The sequence below is a fragment of the Ahaetulla prasina genome, chromosome 16 (assembly GCF_028640845.1).
Source record: "Ahaetulla prasina isolate Xishuangbanna chromosome 16, ASM2864084v1, whole genome shotgun sequence".
Classification (NCBI taxonomy): domain Eukaryota; kingdom Metazoa; phylum Chordata; class Lepidosauria; order Squamata; family Colubridae; genus Ahaetulla; species Ahaetulla prasina.
In genome coordinates, this window is record NC_080554.1 from 10029396 (window position 1) to 10054229 (window position 24834).

The 24834-nt window shown below is 45.7% G+C and overlaps 2 protein-coding genes across 3 annotated transcripts in view; one reads left to right on the forward strand and one right to left on the reverse strand.

The window, feature by feature from the left end:
- SLC25A25 (solute carrier family 25 member 25) overlaps positions 1–14503 on the reverse strand; it is a 53427-nt gene extending 38924 nt beyond the window's left edge. Inside the window, exon 1 of the mRNA XM_058159357.1 lies at positions 14186–14503. Coding sequence (XP_058015340.1) covers positions 14186–14455 — 270 coding nt within the window. The 5' untranslated portion in view covers positions 14456–14503. The remainder of the gene's footprint in view (positions 1–14185) is intronic.
- Positions 14504–15046: 543 nt separating this feature from the next.
- NAIF1 (nuclear apoptosis inducing factor 1) lies at positions 15047–24415 on the forward strand. Of its 2 annotated transcripts, none has more exons than XM_058159362.1 (3): positions 15047–15138; positions 16895–17473; positions 23671–24415. In XM_058159362.1, the coding sequence occupies exons 2-3, from the start codon at positions 16960–16962 to the stop codon at positions 24141–24143; spliced, it is 987 nt and encodes a 328-aa protein (XP_058015345.1). In that variant the 5' UTR covers positions 15047–15138; positions 16895–16959; the 3' UTR covers positions 24144–24415. The 2 variants fall into 2 exon arrangements, with proteins under 2 accessions (XP_058015345.1, XP_058015344.1); XM_058159361.1 differs by lacking the exon at positions 15047–15138 and adding an exon at positions 15303–16406.
- The last annotated feature ends 419 nt before the right edge of the window (positions 24416–24834 follow it).

The following is a 24834-nucleotide window of genomic DNA, read 5'->3' on the forward strand; positions in this document are numbered from 1 at the left end:
AGGAAGAGGGTGGAATGACCCATTCACACAGACATGGGGGAGACGAAGAAGAAGAAAGTGTGCGGCAGCTGCCAAAAAAAGCCAACACAGTCCTAGGCTGCATTAACAGAGGGACAGAATCAAGATCACATGAAGTGTTAATACCACTTTATAAGGCCTTGGTAAGGTCATACTTGAGAGTACTGCATTCAGTTTTGGTGAAAAAGGTTATAGAAAGAGTTCAGAGAAGAGCAAGGAAGATGATTAGGGGACTGGAGGCTAAAACGTATGAAGAACGGTTGCAGGAACTGGGCAGGTCTAGTTTAATGAAAAGAAGGACTAGGGGAGACAGGATAGCAGTCTTCCAATATCTCAGGGGCTGCCCCAAAGAAGAGGGAGTCAAGCTATTCTCCAAAGCACCTGAGGGCAGGACAAGAAGCAATGGGTGGAAACTAATCAAGGAGAGAAGCAACTTAGAACTAAGGAGAAATTTCCTGAAAGTGAGAACAAGTGGAACAACTTGCCTCCAGAAGTTGTGAATGCTCCAACACTTGAAGTTTTTAAAAAGAGATTGGATAACCATTTGTCTGAAATGGTATAGCAGGAGGTTGGACTAGAAGACCTCCAAGGTCCCTTCCAACTCTTCTGTTCTGTTCTGTTCTGTTCTGTTCTGTTCTGTTCTGTTCTACTCTACTCTACTCTACTCTATTCTATTTTACTCTATTCTATTCCCTAGGTTTTTATGAGTTCTTGCACGACAGGATAGGAAGCTCAAAGGACAATCTTAAAAAAAGGCGGGGGGGGGGGTGGGTTTCCCAATAGAAGATAGGCTGTGTGAATGTGGACAAGGACAATCCATCTCATCATTTATGCTATGGTGCAGAGGTCTCCAACCTTGGCAACTTTAATTCTGGAGGACTTCAACTCCCAGAATTCCCCAGCCAGCAAAGCTGGAGACCCCTGCTATGGTGCATATGATGTCCTTCATCATGTATGGAGGAAGAGCTCAGACTGGGGAGAGAAAACGCTGTTGATATGGCTCAATACTGAATGAAAGTCACTTAGTTTTAATCCTATTTATTGCACATACTTTTTACCTGAGCTACAGTGCAACGACCTATTTTATACCTGTTTTAATTGCTCTGGGTTGAAGGTTTATAATTTGTGGGTGTTTCTGACACAAATAAAGGCAAGAGGAGCTTCTGCAGAACCAACGTTAGACCAAGCAAATGTAATACAAAATGGATGTGGCGCCTCTGTAATATATTTGATTTCGGTTAGCTTTCTAAAATGGCAACACCACACAATCCTTCCATTGTGTTAACTTGCCTTCAAAGCATCACAACCTTCTCTCGGCTCTGTATTCTTTACTATGTAGCTTTATTCACAAACAAAACGCAAAAGTCTTCACTTTCCAATCAAACAAACACCAGAAATGATTCAAAAGTATCGCACGGCCATATAGAAACATAAAGAGAACAACAGGAAATAATTCTGATGACTAAAATCAGAATGGGAAAAAAATAGCAGCTTTCATGTGATCATGGTCCCAATTTTCATGGAGATCACTACACAAAGTGATCAACAGATCCAGAAAATCCATTGTTGCTCTGGTGGGCACCAACAGGAACCTAGAATAGTCCTTCGTACAGTTAGTCCTTGACTTACGACCACAATGGAGCCCCAAGTTTATGTTAAGTGAAACCTTTTGTGAGTTTTGCCCCATTTTACGACCATTCTTGCCTCCGTTGTTAAGTGAAGCACTGCGGTTCATAAATTACTAACCCGGCTGTTAAGGGAAACATTTGCTAAGTGAGTTTTGCCCCGTTTTACGGCCTTTCTTGCCTCCGCTGTTAAGTGAATCACTGTGGCTGATAAGTTATTAACCAGTTTTAAGTAAGAAATTTGTTGAGTAAGTTTTGCCCTGTTTTATGACCTTCCTGGCCACAGCTGTTAAGTGAACCGCTGCAGTCGTTAAATTAGTCACCCCGTTGTTAAGTGAATCTGGCTCCCCCGTGGACTTTGCTTGTCAGCAGGTCACAAAAAGGGGACCACATTGACCCCTGGGACACTGCGACCGTCGTAAATGTGAATTGGTAGCCGAGCATCTGGATTTTGATCGCATCGGCATGGGGATGCTGCAAAGGTCGTAACTCTGAAAAAGGATCATAAATCCCTTCTTTCAGTGCCGTTGTAACCTTGAACGGTCACTAAATGAACTAAACGTATAATGGGTGGAACCTGCAACTGAAGCAGAATGTAGCAGCCCTGACAGGAGATTTCTTTCCACGCAATTCACTGGGTATGTGAGAGTCACAGTATGAACCCTAGAAGCCCCTCTCTGGTGTATCTAGAACAGGGGTCCCCAATCTTTCGGACCTCAGGGACCACTAAATTCATAAGTTTAAATCCCGCGGACCATTAATATGATCTGCCTAATGACCGGCTGGGTGGGCGTGGCAAGGTGGTCATGTGACTGGGTGGGTGTGGCCAACTCGATGCCACTCACATCGAGGGACGCCTCGCCGGCCTCTACTCGCCCCTCCCCTCCGAACCACTCCTTGCCTCCCTGCCCGGGCTTCTTAGGGCCTCAACAGGAAGCAGTTGTTGGAGCTAAGCAGCCACCAAGAGAAAGAGTTGGCAAAACAGCTCAGTTCAAATTGGATCTGATTGAGGAGGCTCAGCAGAAGCACCTCACTGAGGACTAGGAGCATAGGCTTTCCAAGCAGAGGAAAGACCTGCAGGAGTGCAAGGCCAGGTACCGGCACCTGGAGGCTCAGCGGGCTTAGATGGTCAGCCAGTTCCAGGCCATGATGCAGTCCCACTGGAACAAGGCCCTCCGGCTCTTCGCCACCAGTGGCGCTTCCCTCCAGCCTTCGCCCAAAGCCCCACACCAGGAGGCTGAAGCAGACGCCAGGTTAGAATTTCTGCCCTCCTCCGACCCACACAAAAAGACCCCAAAGGGGGAGACTCTCTGCAGCAACACAAACGTTCATTGCACGTATCCGTCCCAGGGGCCGAAGTTTGAGGACCCCTGATTTAGTGCAATATAAAAAATGCAAATAATTTTTCTGCGGACCACCAAGGGCCGTAATAGCTCAGGCTGGTAAAGCCTGTTATTAGAACACAGGAGCCTGCAATTACTGCAGGTTCAAGCCCGGCCCGAGGTTGACTCAGCCTTCCATCCTTTATAAGGTAGGTAAAATGAGGACCCAGATTGTTGGGGGGGCAATAAGTTGACTTTGTAAAATATACAAATAGAATGAGACTATTGCCTTACACACTGTAAGCCGCCCTGAGTCTTCGGAGAAGGGCGGGATATAAATGTAAAAAAAAAAAAAAAATTTCTCACGGACCATCAGTGGTCCACGGACCACCAGTTGGTGACCGCTGGTCTAGACAATTCTGGAAATAACGCAACTGCCAGCAGAAGCTGCCAAGAAAAATGAACGCCCTTGCTCTTGTTTTAAGGTCCAAAGGTCGGCGCTGAGGACCAGGAATAAAACTCGGCTCTCGTGACCAGCGCAGATTTGCACGACTATTGACATCATTGTGAAATATTTATAGACATTTCACTCAAAGGGCCTGTAATATTCCAAAGTGCCCGATGTGACACTAAAAGATGAAATACCAGATTCAAAGTCCCCATCGGGGATGCTTCCCTATCTCACTTACTGCAGGTAAATCCTCCATTTACAACTGCTCATTCAGTGACCTGTTCGAAGTTTACGACAGCACTGAAAAAAAGGAGACCGAGGACCGTTTTCGACGCTTATGACCTTCGCGTCAGCACTCATGATCACAATCGACAACGGGTTCGTACTTACGACGGTTGCTGCGTTCCCCCAAGGTCACGTGATTTCCCTCCTTTTGTGACCTTCTCGCAAGCAAAAGTCGGCGGGGGTGAGCCAGGCTTGATTTAAACAACCGGGTTACTGATTTACGAACCGCAGTGATTCACTGGGACAAGTCGTGGCACGAAACTCGCTCAACAACAGAAACCCTGGGCTCAAATTTGTGGCCATAAGTCGAGGACTTCCCGGTAAGGTTGCTCGAACATTCTGCTTTGCACGCAAAATGGAAATAATTCTGCCAAAATTTCTGGCCAGTCCAAGACGGGATTCCTTGAAACACGCCAGTTCGTCGCAGCCGCGGCGAGACCTCACTCTGTTGGTGTCAGGATTCCAAGTAATACAGTTGGACAGATGAGAAGTAGTAGAAGAATTCGGAGGCTGGACTCTAGTCCCGAGAAGGGAGGGAAGAGGTTTCGCCAGCTCTATGAGAGAAAAGATGAAAAGCCAGAGGAAGTTGTCAGACAAGGAAAGATGAAAGCATGACAGGCTAAGGAAGGGGAACAAAAATGCCCATTGATATGACAGGCACTCTTGAAAAGACAAATTTAGCGACACCAAGAGGTTCACGGCAGACATGAAGGCTATAAATACAGTGTTTTTTTAATGTACCGGGCTAACTTTGATCTCTTTAAACCAGAGTAAAAAGAAATTTAGTCATGTCAAGGATGCGTTCCCCAGGCAGCCGAAATAACGTTCACATGACAAGCAAGCCGAAGCGCAGCGTTTTGTGTGTTTTAACAAAGCTTACGGAAATAAGCGCTGCCCGTACGTGTAGCTAACACAAACGTTCGCTGGCAGAATGTAATTGCAAGCATGTTGGGCTGTCAAAGCAACACAGATTATTTCGGGTTACGGTTTTAACCGCAGCGCTGCAAATGAATCGCACCGTTTTCTATTTCTCCTCCTCACCCAGCTCAAAAGTAGGAAAACTGAGGCCTTCAAATCTTGCTGAAGGAGTCCCAAAGGTGTTTTTTTTTCCAAGAGGCAACGGGACTTTTCTGGTTTTTCTTGGAAGACGTTTCGCTTTTCGTCCAAGAAGCTTCTTCGGCTCTTCTTCAGAGCTGAAGAAGCTTCTTGGATGAGAAACGAAACGTCTTCCAAGAAAAAGCAGAAAAGTCCCGGTGCCTCTTGAAAAGAAAGGCACCTTTGGGACAACTATGACCAAGATAATTGAGAATCTCCATAGACTTAGATGAGGGAATATTAAGCTGGCAGGAGTAGCCAACACCCTAGAAGATAGGCTCAAGAAGATCCAGATGGATCTTGACAGACTTGAACCCTGGGCCCTATCTAACAAAATGAAATTCAATGTAGAGAAAAGTAAAGTCCTACACTTAGGTAAGAAAACCCAAAAGGACACATACAGACTAGGTGAAACCAGGCTTAATAGCAGTAACTGCGAGAGGGATCTTGGAGTCTTAGCGGGCAACCAGCTAAATATGAGCCAAAAGTGTGCAGCGGCAGTCAAAAAAGCCAACGCAATCCTAAATTGCATTAGCAGAGGGATACAATCGAGATCAAGTGAGGTACTAATACCACGCTATAAAGCCCTAATAAGACCACATCTAGAGTACTGCATCCTGTTTTGGTCACCACACTATAAAAAAGAGGTTGAGACTCTGGAAAGAGTGCAGAAGAGAGCAACCAGGATGATTCGGGGACTGGAGGCTAAAACATATAATGAATATTTATAAATTTATGAATAATAGTTTTAGAGAGTGATAGGAGATGTGAACATATGAAGAACAGTTGCAGGAACCGGGCCTGGCTAGTCTAGTGAAGAGAAGGACCAGGAGAGACAGGATAGCAGTCTTCCAATATTTGAAGGGCTGCCAGAGAGAGGACGGGGTCAAGCTGTTTTCCAAAGCACCCGAAGGCCAGACAAGGAACAATGGATGGAAACTGATCAAGGAGAAATTTAACCTAGAAATAAGGAGACATTTTTTGACCGTGAGAACAACCAACCCATGGAACAGAAGTTGCCTTCAGACGTTGTAGGTGCTCCATCCCTGGAAGCTTTCAAGAAGAGACTGGACTGCCATCTGTCAGAACCAGTGTAGGGGCTCCTGCTTCAGCAGGGGGTTGGACTAGATGACCTATAAGGTCCCTTCCAACTCTGTTAAGCTATAAACATCTTGCTGAAGTAGAACTCCTAATAGCTAAATCTGTCTGACCAACGGAAAGGAATGGCAGGGCCTTAAGGTCAGCAACTCCTTAGGCCTGCTACAAATTGAGATATTTCCCTGAGAGTCTATGGAGATCCTCAGTCATGCAGGTCATGGTTGTCCCATAGGTGCTTTTTCAAGAGGCAACTGGAGTTTCTGTTTTTTCCTCTGAAGGCGTTTTGCTTCTCATCCAAGAAGCTTCTTCAGCTCTTAGGCACAACTAACACAACTCAGAACTGAAGAAGCTTCTTGGATGAGAAGCGAAATGTCTTCAAAGACAAAACAGAAAGTCCAGTTGCCTCTTGAAAAAAAAAAAGCACCGTTGGGTTTCCCTGAGAGTATTTACCCTCCAAAAATTATATGAAAATCAACCCATGGATGCTTTTGGGAAAGAAATCACTCTTTGAGTGTGGACAAAGTCGGGCAGATCAGATTTCAAATCTCCAAATCGTATTTGAAGCCAGGAAAGACATGTCACCGTGGGCTAACAAATGATTAAATATTCTTGGCAGCAAGAATTACATTATTTGCACTTGTATGCCCGCCACGATGGTTGTTTAAAGCTGCTCTTTGCAGCCGCTCCAAGCGTTAGCAGAAGAGGAAGCAAGAGCTGTCAGTCAGGAATGAAAATTAAATACTCGTGACAAAGAAGTGGCTTGGCATAGAATCAGAGAGGGCAGTCTAGCCTAAATATAAATTTTCCCCGAGACTTGCTTTTGTTTAGCTGATTTTTTATTTCTGTGCTGTTTTTAATCGCTTTCTATCTTTTTATAAACCAGCCAAGAGCGCAAAAAAAAAAAAAAAAAGCAATAAGTCGAGATTGAGTTCAGGAGAGAAGAAAAAAAATCAGAAAACTTATGACTCGCCAACATACCGGAATATATTATATCAGGGATGGTGAACCTTTTTTTCCTTGGGTGCCGAAAGCGTGTGCATGCATGCGACAACACACACACACACACACGTGCCGACACCCATAATGCAATGCCCCCTGCAGGCCTCGCACCCATGCATGCATGCGCAACACACACACCCCTCCGCATACGTGCGCGACACCCATTTTGGTGCTAACAGGCCTCCCTGAAGCCTCTTGGAACCAAAACAGGGTGTGGGGGGGCGCTGCACCCCCATCACCTGACGCACATGCGCGCACAACCCAGCACCCCCACGCATGCGCGCGTGTCTCCCAGCAAAGACCCCAAAACCAGCTGACTGGTGGGAGGCATGCGGTGGAGTTGACCTGGGTGTCGGCTCACGTGCCTGCAGAGATGGCTCCAAGGGCCACCTGTGGCACACGTGCCATTGGTTGCCCATCACGGTATATTATAGAATAGAATAGAATAGAATAGAATAGAATAGAATAGAATTTTTATTGGCCAAGTGTGATTGGACACACAAGGAATTTGTCTTGGTGCATATGCTCTCAGTGTACATAAAAGAAAATATACCTTCATCAAGGTACAACATTTACAACACAATTGATGGTCAATATATCAATATAAATCATAAGGATTGCCAGCAACAAGTTATAGTCATACAGTCATAAATGAAAAGAGATTGGTGATGGGAACTATGAGAAGATTAATAGTAGTGCAGATTCAATAAATAGTTTGACAGTGTTGATGGAATTATTTGTTTAGCAGAGTGATGGCCTTCGGGAAAAAACTGTTCTTGTGTCTAGTTGTTCTGGTGTGCAGTGCTCTATAGCGTCGTTTTGAGGGTAGGAGTTGAAACAGTTTATATCCAGGATGCGAGGGGTCTGTAAATATTTTCACGGCCCTCTTCTTGATTCGTGCAGTATACAGGTCCTCAATGGAAGGCAGGTTGGTAGCAATTATTTTTTCTGCAGTTCTAATTATCCTCTGAAGTCCGTGTTTTTCTTGTTGGGTTGCAGAACCGAACCAGACAGTTATAGAGGTGCAAATCACAGACTCAATAATTCCTCTATAGAACTGAATCAGCAGCTGATATATGCTCAGATGGAGCATTTTCCATACTTCAATCTAATCCGTCACCAGTGCAAATTTTCAAGTAAAACATGTTTTTTTTTTCCAATACAGGGTAGAGCCGAAGAAAAATCTAACATCACAAATGAAGATTCTTGGCTTCAATGCAACCCGCAGTCGAACTCTAGCTTCTCCGTGGAGCCACTACAGGTAATCCTCGAGTTACAATGTTTCATTTAGTGACCGTTCAAAGTTACAACGGCGCTGGAAAAAGGGACTTAGGAGCGTTTTTCACACTTACGACCGTGGCAACGGGCCCATGGTCACGTGATCAAAATTCAAACGCTTGGCAACGGATTCCGTTTTATGACGGCCGCAGCGTTCCGGGGTCACGTGATCCCCTTTGGCAACCTTCCAACAAGCAAAGTCGGCAGGGGCAGCTGGGTTCGCTTAACAATGATGTCACTGGCTTTACAACTGCAACGATCCAGCTAACAGCGGTGGCGAGAAATTCACTTGAGAGGAGGGAGGACGAGGCACAACACTTGCCAAGCGTCTTGCTGAACGACAGAAATTTCAGGCTCAATTGTGGTTGTGAGTCAAAGACTAAGTGTAACGGGGCAGCAGGGGTTTCTCTTTGCTATTGCCAAAGAACTGTTAAAATTTATGATAAGGCAAATACTGCATACTGAATTACATAAGCAGAATATACATGCTAATACGAAAAGCTGTAAAATTATATCATATTGTTGTGTTGTTTTTTACTTGCTTATATATTTTTTTCTTTTTTCTATTTTCTTTTGTACTTGTGTATTTTAAAGTTGGAAAATGTTTAATAAAAACTATTTTTTTTTAAAAAAAAGGTTGATACTAGATGGTACAGAAGCTAGTTCTTCTTCGGGTGCCCCCCAAAAAACTGCGGAAATGACAGTACTGCGGACCCTGGTCAAGCACCCCAGACTTCACCTAGCGCTGCCATATCTGATAGGTCAACGTGAAGGTTAACAGCAGGGCAAATTGCCCAAAACCAACAAGGGTGCACAAATTCAGCCTGTTTAACAAGGGCCGAGACTTGTGGCAAAGACTATCAGATGCCAAAGCAATCATATCAAACCCGCAGCAAACAAAAAGAATGACTGAAGAGGGCATTTATTTACACACAGGGCTAGATACGTGCTAACCTACCAGTACAGATAGTCCTCGACTTACAACAGTTCACTTAATGACCCTTCGAACTGTAGCAAGAAAGGTGGCAAAACAGGGCAAAACTCACTGAACAACGGTCTCACTCAGCAACAGAAATGTTGGCCTCAATTGTGATCTTAAGTCAAGGACTGCAATGTATTTCCCCGCACAAATCTGTCGCAGGGCCCACTCCGGCCATACGTGCGCCAGACCCTATTCCTGCCCCTCCCTCCTCCCCAAATAAAAGCCCTTTTGAAGTCTTACAGATTATTCCGTCTCTCTGATCCCTTCTTTCCTGGCTGGTTTGTACCATCAATAAATCCAATTTGGCCATACCATTCTGTTTTTTTCCACCAGCTTTGTTCTTTTACCTCCAGCTACAATCCAGGCAATCCAATTCATCACAACTTCTAGAGCAGTGATGGCTAACCTTTTCCAGACCAAGTGCCCAAAGCCCCCAAATGCAATGTGCGTGTAGGCCCCCCGCATGCGCCCTGTCTCCCCATGCACGTGCCCATGTGTGCCTGCCCCCCACATGCCCCCGCACATGTAAACGCCCGATGCATGCCCCCCGCCCCATGCGTGCACCCCCCTGCATGCGCGGCACAGGCCCGAAGACCAGCTGCCAAGTGGGAGGCGCACGCGCATGCGCAGCACAGCTGAACTGGGGCAATGGCTCAACTGCCACCAGAGAGGGCGCTGCGTGCCACTTCTGGCATTCATGCCATAGGTTCGCCATCATGGTTCTAAGATGTCACCCAGAGACCCCAAAAAAGCAGCTTCTGTTATAGGATGTTCCCTTGGAAATGATAATTCTCGTGAGAATATTCTATTATTCAGGTTATGTTGAATAATCTGCAAGACCCTTGAAGGCTTTTAGGTCGGGGGGAGATGATGAGCAGGAAAAGGCTTCAGTGAACGCATAGCGAGTGGTCCGATGGGACATATTTATGCAAGGAACCCGCCCCTCCCCCTTTCTACAGCTGGGGTTTGTTAATCTCAGAAATGGCCAATCATTTATCTGGTCCGCTTTTGCAAAAGTCAGCGCAGGGCACGAAGCACAAACCTAGTTCCCAATGACAGTTAACTTGGCGAGGAACAGTTGCTAGTCTATTCGGACAAGTTTCTGATTTTTCTTATTTCAGGCTTACGCAGTTGGGGAGCAGGCAACGCCAACGTTCACGCGGCAAAGGCTTCCCTATCAGCTTTTCTTTGCATTAGCCTAAACGTAACTGATTATGAATCATATCATGAGGAAGGAGGCAGAGAGCCAGCTGGGCACATCGTTTACTTAACACTAGTGATGTACGTGCATTTTATAGAGTAATCAATGGATTAAGATACACGCCTTCATGGACTTTACGATCGACACGTTGTCATACTGAATTTTATTTACGATGTAAAATTAAAAAAAAGAAAAAGAAAATTGGAAATTAAGGGAAGGAAAAGGAAGGGGGAATAGAATAGAATAGAATAGAATAGAATAGAATAGAATAGAATAGAATAGAATAGAATAGAATAGAATAGAATAGAATAGAATAGAATTTTATTGGCCAAGTGTGATTGGACACACTTGGTGCATATGCTCTCAGTGTACATAAAAGAAAAGATACGTTCATCAAGGTACAACATTTACAACACAATTGATGGACAATATATCAATATAAATCATAAGGATTGCCAGCAACAAATTATAGTCATACAGTCATAAGTGGAAAAAGATGGGTGATAGGAACTATGAAATGATTAATAGTAGTGCAGATTTGGTAAATAGTCTGACAGTGTTGAGGGAATTATTTGTTTAGCAGAGTGATGGCCTTCGGGGAAAAACTGTTCTTGTGTCTAGTTGTTCTCGTGTGCAGTGCTCTATAGCGTCGTTTTGAGGGTAGGAGTTGAAACAGTTTATGTCCAGGATGCGAGTGATCTGCAAATATTTTCACGGCCCTCTTCTTGATTCGTGCAGTATACAGGTCCTCAATGGAAGGCAGGTTGGTAGCAATTATTTTTTCTGCAGTTCTAATTATCCTCTGAAGTCTGTGTTTTTCTTGTTGGGTTGCAGAACCGAACCAGACAGTTATAGAGGTGCAAATGACAGACTCAATAATTCCTCTGTAGAATTGGATCAGCAGCTCCTTGGGCAGTTTGAACTTACTGAGTTGGCGCAGAAAGAACATTCTTTGTTGTCCTTTTTTAATGATGTTTTTGATGTTAGCTGTCCATTTGAGATCTTGCGATATGATAGAACCTAGAAATTTGAAGGTTTCTACTGTTGATACTGTGTTGTCAAGTATTGTGAGAGGTGGAAGTATGGAAGGGTTTCTCCTAAAGTCTACCACCATTTCTACGGTTTTGAGTGTGTTCAGTTCCAAATTGTTTTGGTTGCACCACAAGGCTAGTCGTTCGACCTCTCGCCTATATGCCTATATGCGGATTCGTCATTGTCAAAGGGGGTGTGAGATACAAGGGGGAAAGAAAAAAACAAACAAGAGGAGCTAAGACGAGTCGGAAGTCAATGAAGATGGCTGGGAAATCGATCATGTGATACCAGGACGCTGCTATGAGACATGCACATTATCAACTGTCTAAATTTGGATCACGTGATCGTGGGGATGCTGCAAGGACTGGTTGTAATTTTTCCAGCGGTATTGTATCTTCCGTTGCTGAACGAACAGTTACGTCGAGGACTTTTTAATATTTCTGTTATGGTCCGCCAGCAGCCTGTGGAGCTGGCAACGGAGTTTGACAGTGATGAGGCTGAGGAAGAGCGTCGGCTAGTCTTGGAGGCTGGGGAAGGCCTGGATGAGGGCTCTGCGTCGGAGGCAGAGGTGGGGCCAGGGCCATTGGGGAGTGAGGTGCGGAATTCAGAGCCTCCAGAGACTGACAGTAGTGAGGCAGAGGAACAGGAGGAGCCTGTTCCTAATGCAAGCATGAGAAGAGCTGCCAGAAGGCAAGAGCAGCTCAAGCAAAGAGGACGACTCAAGAATAGGGCCAAGAGATGATTGGCCCTCCCATAAGTCTTAAAAGACCAGCAACGGCGTTTGGGCTCTTCACCGGAAAACAACGCTGATAACTTCGTCTTGTTGCATTTATTTTGTATCGGTGTCTTCTGAATTTTTGCCAAGAAAGGCCTTTGACAGTTTGCCTGATTGGACCAAGGTTGGTGAAAGGGCTGAAGAATTTGTGTTGGGAGGAATTTGCTTTAATTTAGTTGGACTAGAATAGAATAGAATAGAATAGAATAGAATAGAATAGAATAGAATAGAATAGAATTTTTATTGGCCAAGTGTGATTGGACACACAAGGAATTTGTCTTGGTGCATATGCTCTCAGTGTACATAAAAGAAAAGATACGTTCATCAAGGTACAACATTTACAACACAATTGATCAATATATCAATATAAATCATAAGGATTGCCAGCAACAAGTTATAGTCATACAGTCATAAGTGGAAAGAGATTGGTGATGGGAACTATGAAACGATTAATAGTAGTGCAGATTCAAGTAAATAGTCTGACAGTGTTGAGGGAATTATTTGTTTAGCAGAGTGATGGCCTTCGGGGAAAAACTGTTCTTGTGTCTAGTTGTTCTGGTGTGCAGTGCTCTATAGCGTCGTTTTGAGGGTAGGAGTTGAAACAGTTTATGTCCAGAATGCGAGGGATCTGCAAATATTTTCACTATGCTGAAAATGAAGTAATTCTCAGCTGTTCGAATAAAGTTTGTTTGTTTTTTCACTGACTGAGTTTCCTACTACCTACTGGTGCCTGGGTCACAACAATTTCTGATCTTTTAGTACATTTCCATCCAGTTCTTTTTGATGGAGGTGCTCACACTTGAGTGACAAAAACCCTCCACAAAAACCATCCCATCAACTTTCGAGTTAGAATACCTTTGTTACCTTAAATGTACACTAACTGACAATATTAAAATGAAGTTTTGTTGCATACAGCTTTCAAAGGGTTACCATCTCCAAGATACACTCCATAAAACAAGACAAAATAAATAAATACAAAATTGTGCATATACCCACATATGTGACACAGAGAAACAACATAATCTAGTTCGGATGTATACATGGACGTAGCGAGAAAATCGAATCTTGAGAGCTTACCAGACGGATGGCCCAGGGAACAAAGCTGTTCCAGAATCTGATAATCCTGCTAGAAATACTTTGAAATCTCCTCCCAGAGGGGAGCAACAGAAACAGACCATGAAGTGGGTTTGTAGGGTCTCTCACAATGCTTTGAGCTCTAAGCACAAAGCGCTTATAAGCAGCAACCTGAATAAAGGGAAGCAAGCTTCCTATAATCTTCTCCACTGTCCTCACCACTCTCTGTAGGGACTTTCTATCTGAGGCAGTACTGTCACCAAACCAAACAGGGACGTCCTTACAAACAAAGCCATTATAGAATCGGGAAGTTCTGCTAGAAATAAACACAGTAAAATACAGGCAGGCCTCGACTTACGACCACAACCAAGCCCCCAAGTTTATGATGCTAATGTGAGACATCCGTTCAGTGAGTTTTGTCCCGTTTTACGACCTTTCTCGCCACACTTGTTAAAACGAATCGCTGCAGTTTGTCGAATTAGTCACATGGTTGTTAAGCGAGTCTGGCTTCCCCATTGGCAGTGCTCGTCAGAAGGTCGCAAAAGGGGATCAGGTGACACCGCCCAGGACGCTGTGACCGTCATAACTGTGAGTCAGTTGTCAAAACATTCCGAATGTATAAATCACATGATCGGTGTGAATAACAGCCGCCGGTCCCCGTTTTTTTGCCGCGCCGTCCCTAACTTTGGACGGTCGCTAAAGCGAACGGTTGTAAGTCGAGGACTGCCCCCCCCCACAGGAAAACCTATAAAGCAGTTTAATTCAAAGGAAAAAAACGACACATATACAAAAAAAAAAAAGGCTACGAGAGAGAGGAAGGAATCCATCCCTTTAACAGCTCTCAAACCCGGATCGAGACGTGTTAAGACGCTGACACGCGTGTTCGAGCGCCACGTGTGGATCCACCCGGGGTGGTGGTGGTGGTGGTGGTGGGAGGGGAGCAAACTCACCCAAAGGTCCCGCTCGGAGCGGTGGAGGCCGAGCCGCTCCAGCCCGACGGCCAGATCGTGGACGCAGAGCGCGCCGTCCCGGTTAACGTCCAGCTGGACGAAGAGGCTGTACAGGCGACACTCGTGCTCGGCCAGGAAGCGGGAAGCGGCCTCGCTGCGGCCTGAGGAGAAGGAAGCGGGGCAAGGGGACGGGGAGACCCCGCCGCACTGGCACAAGACGCCGTTAACGACCGCCGGGGAAGCCAGCGAACGCCGCGCGCCGGCCGGCATAACCGCCACACACACCTCAAAACAAGCCGCCGCCTCTCAGCGGAAGTGGCCAACTTTGGCCCACCGGAAGCGGCTTTTCTGACGCGACGCCCCGCCTCCCTGACGGCGCGCGCCGCCCTCCGATTGCTGGACGGCGCCGCTTTTCCTCCAGGCTGCCCAATCCGGAGCACGGGAGGGCGGGGCGGAAGGAAGTCTCGCGAGAAGGAAAGAAGGGAGGGGAGGGCGGGCGGAAGGAAGGAAGGAAGGAAAAACGTGTCTTTGCTTTTGCTCCTCCTCCTCCTTTACGTCAGCGGTGCGCAAGGGCCCCCTGTTGGCCGGCGGAAGAACGCCAAATCTGAATCCGAGGAAGAACGGGGCGGTGTTATATAGGAAAAAAGGCCGTATGATTGAAACACTCTCACTTTGACGGACGACGCTGGGAGCCAATGGAATCCTGCCTCTTCGGCCAATTGGCTTCAAGTTCCCCTCCACGGATGACGGACCCGCCCGCCGCGGCGCTCCGAGCCAATCGCCGCCCCTTCGCGCCAGGCTGGGGCGACGGGGAGGGCGGGCTCTGACCCCTAATGGGCAAAGAGCTGCGCCAATGAGAAGAAAGGGGCACGAGGGGGCCGATTCTGGAAGCCATTACGCCACTGCCGCAAAGTAGAGGCTCTCTGCGGGGCGGGCGTCGCCGGGTAGTTGGGGTACGCAAATTGCGTACCTTTCTTCGCCTGCTGGGAAAGGGGACGGCGGGAAGAGCGGAGGGGGCCTCGAAATGGCGGGCTGGGCGGCGGGGGGGGGCACTGGGGGGGGGTGGCCAGTCCAGGCTGAGGGGTTCTCCAACTAGGCCCGACGCCTGAAGCCCCGTGCCTGAGCCCCCCAAAATCCCCCCGATCCCCTCCTTTCTTCCACTTATTTTTTTTTTGGGGTGGTGGTGAAAAAAAAATGTAATTTATAAATTAGAACTAACTTTTCAATTCTGACAGAATTCAAATGATATCAACTCCCATCCCTTCCCCCCCACACTCCTCAAATTCACCCCTGAAATGGAAGCCATCAATGCTCCCTCGTGTCTATTTTTCCCTCCCCCGTCAAAAAAAAATATTAATATTTATAATAAGGATTTTTTTTCCTTTCTGAGAAGTTAAGCTGAAAAGGAAGTCATGAAGTGGAAATTATTATGAATTCCCTTCTCTTCTCCCACCCCCACCCCCCATTTATCCTTGTAATTGAAACCCTCAAAACAATTTTCCTCATCCCCAAAATTAAAATTATTGAGATTTCTTTGGGCTGCCTCCCTCGGGAATTAAATTAGAAATGAATTTATATTCGTTACGTGGCTATTCAGTCCTTGAAAGGGGCCATTTTCCAACTCCTGCCCCCCCCCCAAATTTGAGTTTACAGAATAGAATAGAATAGAATAGAATAGATTTTTTTTTAAATAGAATAGAATAGAGAATGTGGAATGGAATGGAATAGAATAGAATAGGAGAATAGAATAGAATAGAATAGAGAATATGGAATGGAATGGAATAGAATAGAATAGAATAGAATAGAATAGAATAGAATAGAATAGAATAGAATAGAATAGAATAGAATAGAATAGAATAGAATAGAATAGAATAGAATAGAACAGCTGTATACTAAAGAATCCATTCCTTTTTTCATGCTTCAGAAATGACAGAATAGCCTTATCGCTATTTATTTTTTTAAATTCCCTTTTATTCCCCCTTCCCAAAGTCTACCTAAGGGTCGTTACAGTTTCCACGTAAGCCCCCCTATTTCAGAGACCCCCAAATATCCCACTGGGGAGAACCCTTATTTTCCCATCTGCTTTAGAGATGGCCCAATTCCAAAATGCCCTCCTTAAACCTCGACTTTCCTTCTCTGACTCACTTTTGAAACCACCCCTAACTCTTGATTTCTGGACTTCCAGAAAGTCCAGAAATTACAAAATGAGATGCTCTCCTAGGTAAGTTTGTACAAAAGGACCACCTGAATAGGCTCGGAGTCCGTTACACACGCTCCTTGTATTTGACGTTGCGTCGGCCCTCTTGACTCCTTTTTTCATTTGACTTAATTACTTTCCTAAAATGCCATCCACCCACCTTCCCCATGGTTCTCTGTAATTTTGGAAAGCTTTTCTTAAAAACGTAGCACACTAACCTTGAGAGCTAACTGCTAACGCTCAGCGTTAACCCAAATATAGTCTCTGCCGTCCTATGTTTCCCCATTTACCTTCAGTCCTGCATTAGAAATACTAATACTATAAAATGTGTAAATCCTTCACTACAGAGCTGGCTCTGTTTATCAGCCCTTTGGTTGAATTTTGCATCCACCCATCCTTTGGGGAGATACTCTTGCATAACGAAGCCTCTCTTCTTCCTTCCAAAATAGGGTGACTTGATCCAAATTGAATCTGTTTTTTTTTTTTTCAACACGATCCCCTTCTTTTTGCAGGCTCAGTCCCCGGCCTTCATCTCAAGATCCCCTGACCTGGCTTGTCTTCATCCTCGGACCCTCTTATGACCATGTCGTCCCCTCCGGCCCCACCAGCTAAAAAGCGGAAGATGAACTTCTCGGAGCGGGAGGTGGAGATCATCGTAGAAGAACTCGAGCGGAGCAAGCACCTGCTCATCAACCACTTCAACGCCGGCGTGCCGCTGACCGTCAAGGCCGCCGCTTGGCACAACATCCTGCGGCGGGTCAACGCGGTGGCGACCTGCCGCCGGGAGCTGCCGGAAGTGAAGAAGAAGTGGTCGGACCTCAAGACGGAGGTACGGCGCAAAGTCGCCCAAGTCAGAGCCGCCGTAGAAGATGGTGGCAATGACCAGGAAGGCGGCGGGGAAATCCAGGAGGCTGAAGAAGATGCAACAGGGACCTCTGCTGCCCCAGTGATTCTCACCCCCATGCAGCAGCGCATCTGTAACCTCCTGGGAGAAGCCACCATCATCAGCTTGCCCGCGGGAAGCTGCACTGGCTCCCATACGTCAGAAATACCCATTACAGCTGCCACAACCACCGTCACCCTTACACAGAGTAAGTAGCTTCTTCCTTCCTTCCTTCCTTCCTTCCTTCCCGCACAGCCATTGTTAGTCAGAGCCATTCAGATTAGCGAATGACTTAGTAAATTTAAGATGGGTGGACTTCAAGTCCCAGTATTCTGGCTGGGATTGTATGAACTTCAACTCACAGAATTCTGGCTGGGATTGTATGAACTTCAACTCCCAGAATTCTGGCTGGGATTGTATGAACTTCAATTCCCAGAATTCTGGCTGGGGATGTATGAACTTCAACTCCCAGAATTCTGGCTGGGATTGTATGAACTTCAACTCCCAGAATTCTGGCTGGGATTGTATGAACTTCATCTCCCAGAATTCTGGCTGAGGGTGTATGAACTTCAACTCCCAGAATTCTGGCTGGGATTGTATGAACTTCAACTCCCAGAATTCTGGCTGGGGATGTATGAACTTCATCTCCCAGAATTCTGGCTGGGGATGTATGAACTTCATCTCCCAGAATTCTGGCTGGGGATGTATGAACTTCATATCCCAGAATTCTGGCTGGGGATGTATGAACTTCAACTCCCAGAATTCTGGCTGGGATTGTATGAACTTCAACTCCCAGAATTCTGGCTGGGGATGTATGAACTTCATCTCCCAGAATTCTGACTGAGGATGTATGAACTTCAACTCCCAGAATTCTGGCTGGGGATGTATGAACTTCAACTCCCAGAATTCTGGCTGGGGATGTATGAACTTCATCTCCCAGAATTCTGGCTGGGGATGTATGAACTTCATCTCCCAGAATTCTGGCTGGGATTGTATGAACTTCAACTCCCAGAATTCTGGCTGGGGATGTATGAACTTCATCTCCCAGAATTCTGACTGAGGATGTATGAACTTCAACTCCCAGAATTCTGGCTGGGGATGTATGAACTTCAACTCCCAGAATTCTGGCTGGGGATGTATGAACTTCATCTCCCAGAATTCTGGCTGGGGATGTATGAACTTCATCTCCCAGAATTCTGGCTGAGGGTGTATGAACTTCAACTCCCAGAATTCTGGCTGGGATTGTATGAACTTCAACTCCCAGAATTCTGGCTGGGGATGTATGAACTTCATCTCCCAGAATTCTGACTGAGGATGTATGAACTTCAACTCCCAGAATTCTGGCTGGGGATGTATGAACTTCAACTCCCAGAATTCTGGCTGGGGATGTATGAACTTCAACTCCCAGAATTCTTGGCTGGGGATGTATGAACTTCAACTCCCAGAATTCTGGCTGGGGATGTGTAGACTTCAACAAGATTGGTATGGTGGCCTAGTGGTGGCACTCTCACCTCAAAATTGGGAGCCTGTGAGTTTGATCCTAGGTCAAATATTTCTCTGGGCACTCTGAGAATATATCTGCTGAACAAAACTCCACATTGGCGACAGAAAGGGCATCCGGCCATTAAAACACTCTGCTAGCTCCATTCAGTTGCCCAGACTCCATCCCGCAAGGGATTATGGGGTCATTAAGATAATGATGATATATGGACTTCAACTCCCAGAATTCTGGCTGGCCTGGGGAATCTGGGAATTGAAATCATCCCTCTTCAAATTGTTGAGGTTGAGAAACACTGATTTGGGGTTGTTGTTGTTTTTTTGTTTTGTTTTGCCATCCTGGTCTGAACCAGTTGCACATCCAGCCCCTGATCTAGAATTTGGGGAACGAAAGCTTGCCTGGGAATCTGCCCAGCAGGTCACCTGCACCTTTAAGGTCACACCTAACTGCCTCTGATCGATTCTGCAACCCTGCTGCTTGCAGCCTGTTCAGAACACCGCGATCTCATTTTGTCCTTGCCTGCCGGAGGAGAAAAATGTAGGCAAGGCATGCAAAAACAGGGTGGGGTTGAATGTAAAAAAACAAACAAACACAAAAAAACCCCAAGCTCTCCTGGCTCACCTCCGCTGACTGCTTCTATTAACCTTGCCAGGTGACTTAGCTGTGGATGGTTGTTTTCTCCGGTAGCCCCGGAGATATTGGATAAAAACATTCTGCAGCTGTTGTGTTCTTGACCCACTCCCTTCCTCGGAATGGATTCTTCGCCGTCCTTATTTGGAGACAAAAAAATAATTGCTCTGCTAAACACAATAGCCCTAATTTCTCCACAAACATCCTTTCCCTGTTAAGGCCATGAAATGCATCATATCGTTTATCAGTCAATAGGTTCCATGTGATAATCAGTAGATAAGTTTCACCACCCTGGGCAGTTTTATCAGGTGTGAGACTGTAACACCACCCTGTATTTATGGAGCACTGATAATACTAGATCCGTAATGTGACTCTTTTCAAAGTCCAAAGGGGAAAATCTCAGAGGCTTCCGCATCCTTACATCATGAGATCTAGGAATCCTATGTTCCAACGCGGCCACCCAAGCGGTTGCTTTGCTCGAGGGTTGGCTTCTTAGAGCCAGCTTCTTCTTCTCTTCTTTCATATCTGGTCTTCTCCATTGTCATCCAACTTCTCTTCCTTCCCGGCATAGCAAAAAAAAAAAACTGTATACAGGTATGTTCTGACCTAGGCTTTCCCAGCAGTATGAAGCCGAGTCCTTGTCCCGATAAACCCCTTTTATTTAATTTACAGTGAATTCCTCTCCAGCAAAGTCTTTCCTCTCCCACAGCCTTTCAAGATAGTTCACAATTACCGACCTTTATTTATTTATTTATTTTATTTTATTTATTATTTAGATTTTTATACCGCCCTTCTCCCAAAGGACTCAGGGCGGTGTACAGCCAGAATAAAAACAGTACAATATACAAATTAAGACAAAAGTTAAAATAACATATTCTATAAATGGCCGAAAATTTAAAACCGTCAAATTTGACCCATAAAATTCATAAGAATACCCCTATTAAAATTCAGAAAATTTAAAAATTAAGCCAGTCCCGCTTGGATAGACAAGTGCGTTTTCAATTCACGGTGAAAGGTCCGAAGGTCAGGTAATTGATGCAAACCAGGGGGAAGTTCATTCCAGAGGGTAGGTGCTCCAATAGAGAAGGCCCTTCCCCTGGGGGCCGCCAGCCGACATTGCTTGGCGGACGGCACCCTGAGAAGACCCTCTGTGTGAGCGTACGGGTCGGTGGGAGGCATAAGGTAACAGCAGGTGGTCCCGTAAGTACCCGGGCCCTAAGCCATGGAGCGCTTTAAAGGTGGTAACCAACACCTTGAAGTGCACCCGAAAGACCACAGGTAGCCAGTGCAGACTGCACAGGAGCGGTGTTACACGGAAGCAACGTGTGGCTCCCTCAATCATGCCGCGATGCTTGGCAAGAATGCAGGAATGAAGTAATTGTCTCCTGCAAAGTCCCCTCCCCTTTCGCTCCTCTTTTATTCCCTCTGGGAGGGGCCATTCATCATCCACCTGTGGCTTTACTCCCGAGTCGACCCTTGTTCTTTAGCTGTTCCCTTCGTCTGGCAACTCTGTGCATGTGCACACTGGGAACAGGCTCCAGCTGTTCCTCTGCTTCACTGATGTCTGACTCCAAAGGCAGCTGACAACTGTCAGACGGCCCTGACCCCCTCTCTGCCTCCGACGCAGAGTCCTCTTCAGAGCCTTCCCGAGACTCCATGTTCCTCCCCAACCTCCTCATTGTCTGAATCTGCTGCCAGATCTGCTGGCGGGCCACAACAAGGTAGTCCTCGACTTGCAATCATAATTTAGCGTCAAAACTCTGCTGGTAACTGAGACGTTAGTTAAGTGAATTTTGCCCCCGTTTTACGACCTTTCTTGCCTCAGTTGTTAAGTGGATCACTGGAGTTGATAAGTGAGTAGCCGGTTGCTAAATGAATCTGGCTTCCCCGTTGACTTTGCTTGCTAGCAGGTCGCAAAAAGTGATCACGCGATCTTGCGGCACAGCAACGGTCGTAAGCATGAACCAGTTGCCAAGCGTCTGAATTTCGTTCGCGTGGTTATGGGGATGCCGTAAAGGTCGTAACTATGAAAAACGGTCCCAAGTCACTTTTTTCAGTGCCGTCGTAACTTTGAGCGGTCACTAAACAAACTGTTGTAAGTCGAGGACTACCTGTAATCGGTGGAAGAGCTTGCCTCCAGAAGTTGTGGCTGCTCCAACACCACAGGCTTTTAAGAAGAGATTGGATAACCATTTGTCTGAAATGATGCAGGGTTTTCCTGCCTGAGCAGCGGGTCAGACTAGAAGACCTCCAAGGTCCCTTCCAACGCCGACATTCTGATTCTTCAGCTGCCAAATGGGAAGCATTGGCAGATTCATTGCTGGGTGCAGGGTTACCAGTGGCAACTGATCAGACTGGATTTCGAAGCACCCAGGAAACATATTTTTCCCCTCCTCCCACGTCATTTGCTGTGTGTAATAACCTCAAGCTGTCTCCCCTGCCCTGTTCCTTTCTTTCCTTCACACCAGCTGTGAACGTGTGCAGAGAGCATAAAAGAGGGGGAAGAAATCACCACTGACTTAGCCACAATTGATTAGATTCACACAATGTATGTCATGCGCAAGGGATTACCCACAATCTAATCACTGATCATTCATCACTTACTCTGACATGTCACAGAAGCTGATAAATATTCAGCTATAAATAGCATTATTACCAAACACAGCTATTGTAGCAGGCTGATAAAAAGAAACCACCTCATTTTTATGACCACACACTGCACCGGTCTGACGTTTGGTTATAATAATAATAATAACAACAGAGTTGGAAGGGACCTTGGAGGCCTTCTAGTCCAACCCCCTGCCCAGGCAGGAAACCCTACATCATCTCAGACAGATGGTTATCCAACATTTTCTTAAAAATTTCCAGTGTTGGAGCATTCACTTCTGCAGGCAAGTCGTTCCACTTATTAATTGTTCTCACTGTCAGGAAATTTCTCCTTAGTTCTAAGTTGCTTCTTTCCTTGATCAGTTTCCACCCATTGCTTCTTGTCCTGCCTTCAGGTGCTTTGGAGAATAGCCCAACACCCACTTCTCTGTGGCAGCCCCTGAGATATTGGAAGACTGCTATCATGTCTCCCCTAGTCCTTCTTTTCATTAAACTAGACATACCCAGTTCCTGCAACCGTTCTTCATATGTTTTAGCCTCCAGTCCCCTAATCATCTTTGTTGCTCTTCTCTGCACTCTTTCTAGAGTCTCAGCATCTTTTTTACATCGTGGCGACCAAAACTGAATGCAGTATTCCAAGTGTGGCCTTACCAAGGCATTATAAAGTGGCACTAACACTTGATTCTATCCCTCTGTTTATGCAGCCCAGAACTGTGTTGGCTTTTTTAGCAGCAGCTGCACACTGCTGGCACATATCTAAATGGTTGTCCACTAGGACTCCAAGATCCCTCTCACAGGTACTACTATTGAGCAAGGTACCACATATACGGTACCTGTGCATTTTGGTTTTTTTGCCTAAATGTAGAACCTTACTTTTTTCACTGTTGAATTTCATTTTGTTAGATAGCGCCCAATGTTCAAGTCTGTCAAGATCTTTCTGTAATTTGAGCCTATCTTCTGGAGTGTTGGCTATTCCTGCCAGCTTGGTGTCATCTGCAAATTTGATGAGTTCCCCATCTATCCCTCGTCCAAGTCGTTGATGAAGATGTTGAAGAGTACTGGGCCTAAAACAGAGCCTTGGGGTTGTTTAAGTTTACTTTGCTAGCCAGGTTTCAAAATAACAACAATTACACTATTACAAGGTGGGAGACATAGCTGCCCCATGTTTTTTATGGACCCAGCTAGTCAATAGCGTTTTCAAACCTTTATTTATTAAGATTATAGCTGAAACTCGATTTTTAGGATGTTTTAATTCCCAGATTTAATTCTAAACTTGATTCTTCAGATGCTTTATTCTAAACTCAATTTTTAGGATGTTTTAATTCCCAAATTTAATTTTAATCTCGATTTCTAGGATACTTTAATTCCCAGATTTATTTCTAAACTCAATTTTTATGAAGTTTTAATTCTCAAATTTAATTTTAATCTCGATTTTTAGGATACTTTAATTCCCAGATTTATTTCTAAACTCAATTTTTAGGATGTTTTAATTCCCAAATTTAATTTTAATCTCGATTTTTAGGATACTTTAATTCCTGGATTTAATTCTAATCTCGATTTTTTGGATGCTTCAATTCCCATATTTAATTTTGCCAATTCTGGGGACCCTTGGTTGAAAGGCTACCTGCAAACATCCCAGTTCTCAAATAAAGCTCTCCTCTTCTTCTCAGTTCCGGCAGAGATGACGTACCACAGTCTGGAAGACGGGGTGGTCGAGTACTGCACCACCGAAGCCCCCGCCACCGTCACCGCCGAAGCCCCCTTAGAGATGATAACCCAGCAAGCAGAAGTCTCCGCCAAACCCCAGGAACTGAAAACCAGGATCGCGCTGAACTCCGCCAAGCTCCTGCAGGAACAGCGGGTGACCAACCTACACGTCAAAGAGATCGCCCAGCACCTCGAGCAGCAAAACGACCTGCTGCAGAAAATCCGCCACTCTCAGGAGGTGCAGGCCTGCGCGCAGGAACGCCAGGCCCAAGCCATGGAAGGAATGCAGGCCGCGCTCAACGCCCTCATCCAGATCATGCACCCCGTGATTAAGGACTTCCGGCGTTTTTTACAGAGCAACACTCCCGTCGCCCCTTCGGGGACCACCGATCCGAGCCAAGCGACCCAGAACGGACAGGACAGCCTCCTTCAATGAAATTTTTTGGGGTGGTGATGGTGGTGAGGGGAGAAATCCTCTAAACCCAAGCTCGTCCCAGGAAGAGGCGACAGGCGTCCTATTTTGTGCCAGCCGACGGGTTTAGAAGCTAAAACCCCGCTCTGGATTACTTACTTACCCGGCTCAACTCATGTCCTTTTTTTAAAAAATCGTTTACGCAGTTCCTTGACTCTGCTAGGAATAAACCATAACTTTAAATGTTCGATTTTAAAGGAAAAGATTGGCAAAATAGATTTTTATACAAAAACAAAGCAGCCTTTCTCTCTCTCTTTTTTTTTTAAAAAAAATTGCTCAAAGAGTTGCTGTTTTCAGGATTTCAGGCTAGGAGAAAGAGAGGTGATGGTTTCCACCATCGCAGTTAAAGGATTCTTGGAACTGAAATCCCAGCTGAGAGAAAGGAGACGAGGTTGACAAAGGCTGGACCACAGGTGGCCAAGTAAGTGCGAATAATTATAGACGCTGTACAAACATCTTGGATTTTATGGCTGGGATGTGTTGATCTCAGAATGGGTATCTAAACACACACACACACACCACTCCGATGATGCTGTGGGGCCAGTACTAACACACCTGATCTGTTTTCAGGACAGCCTCCTGACAATGGTAACACGCTGGTATTGCAAGCAACGATGCAACGAACATTAGTTTATTGAACAAGTCACGGTATCTG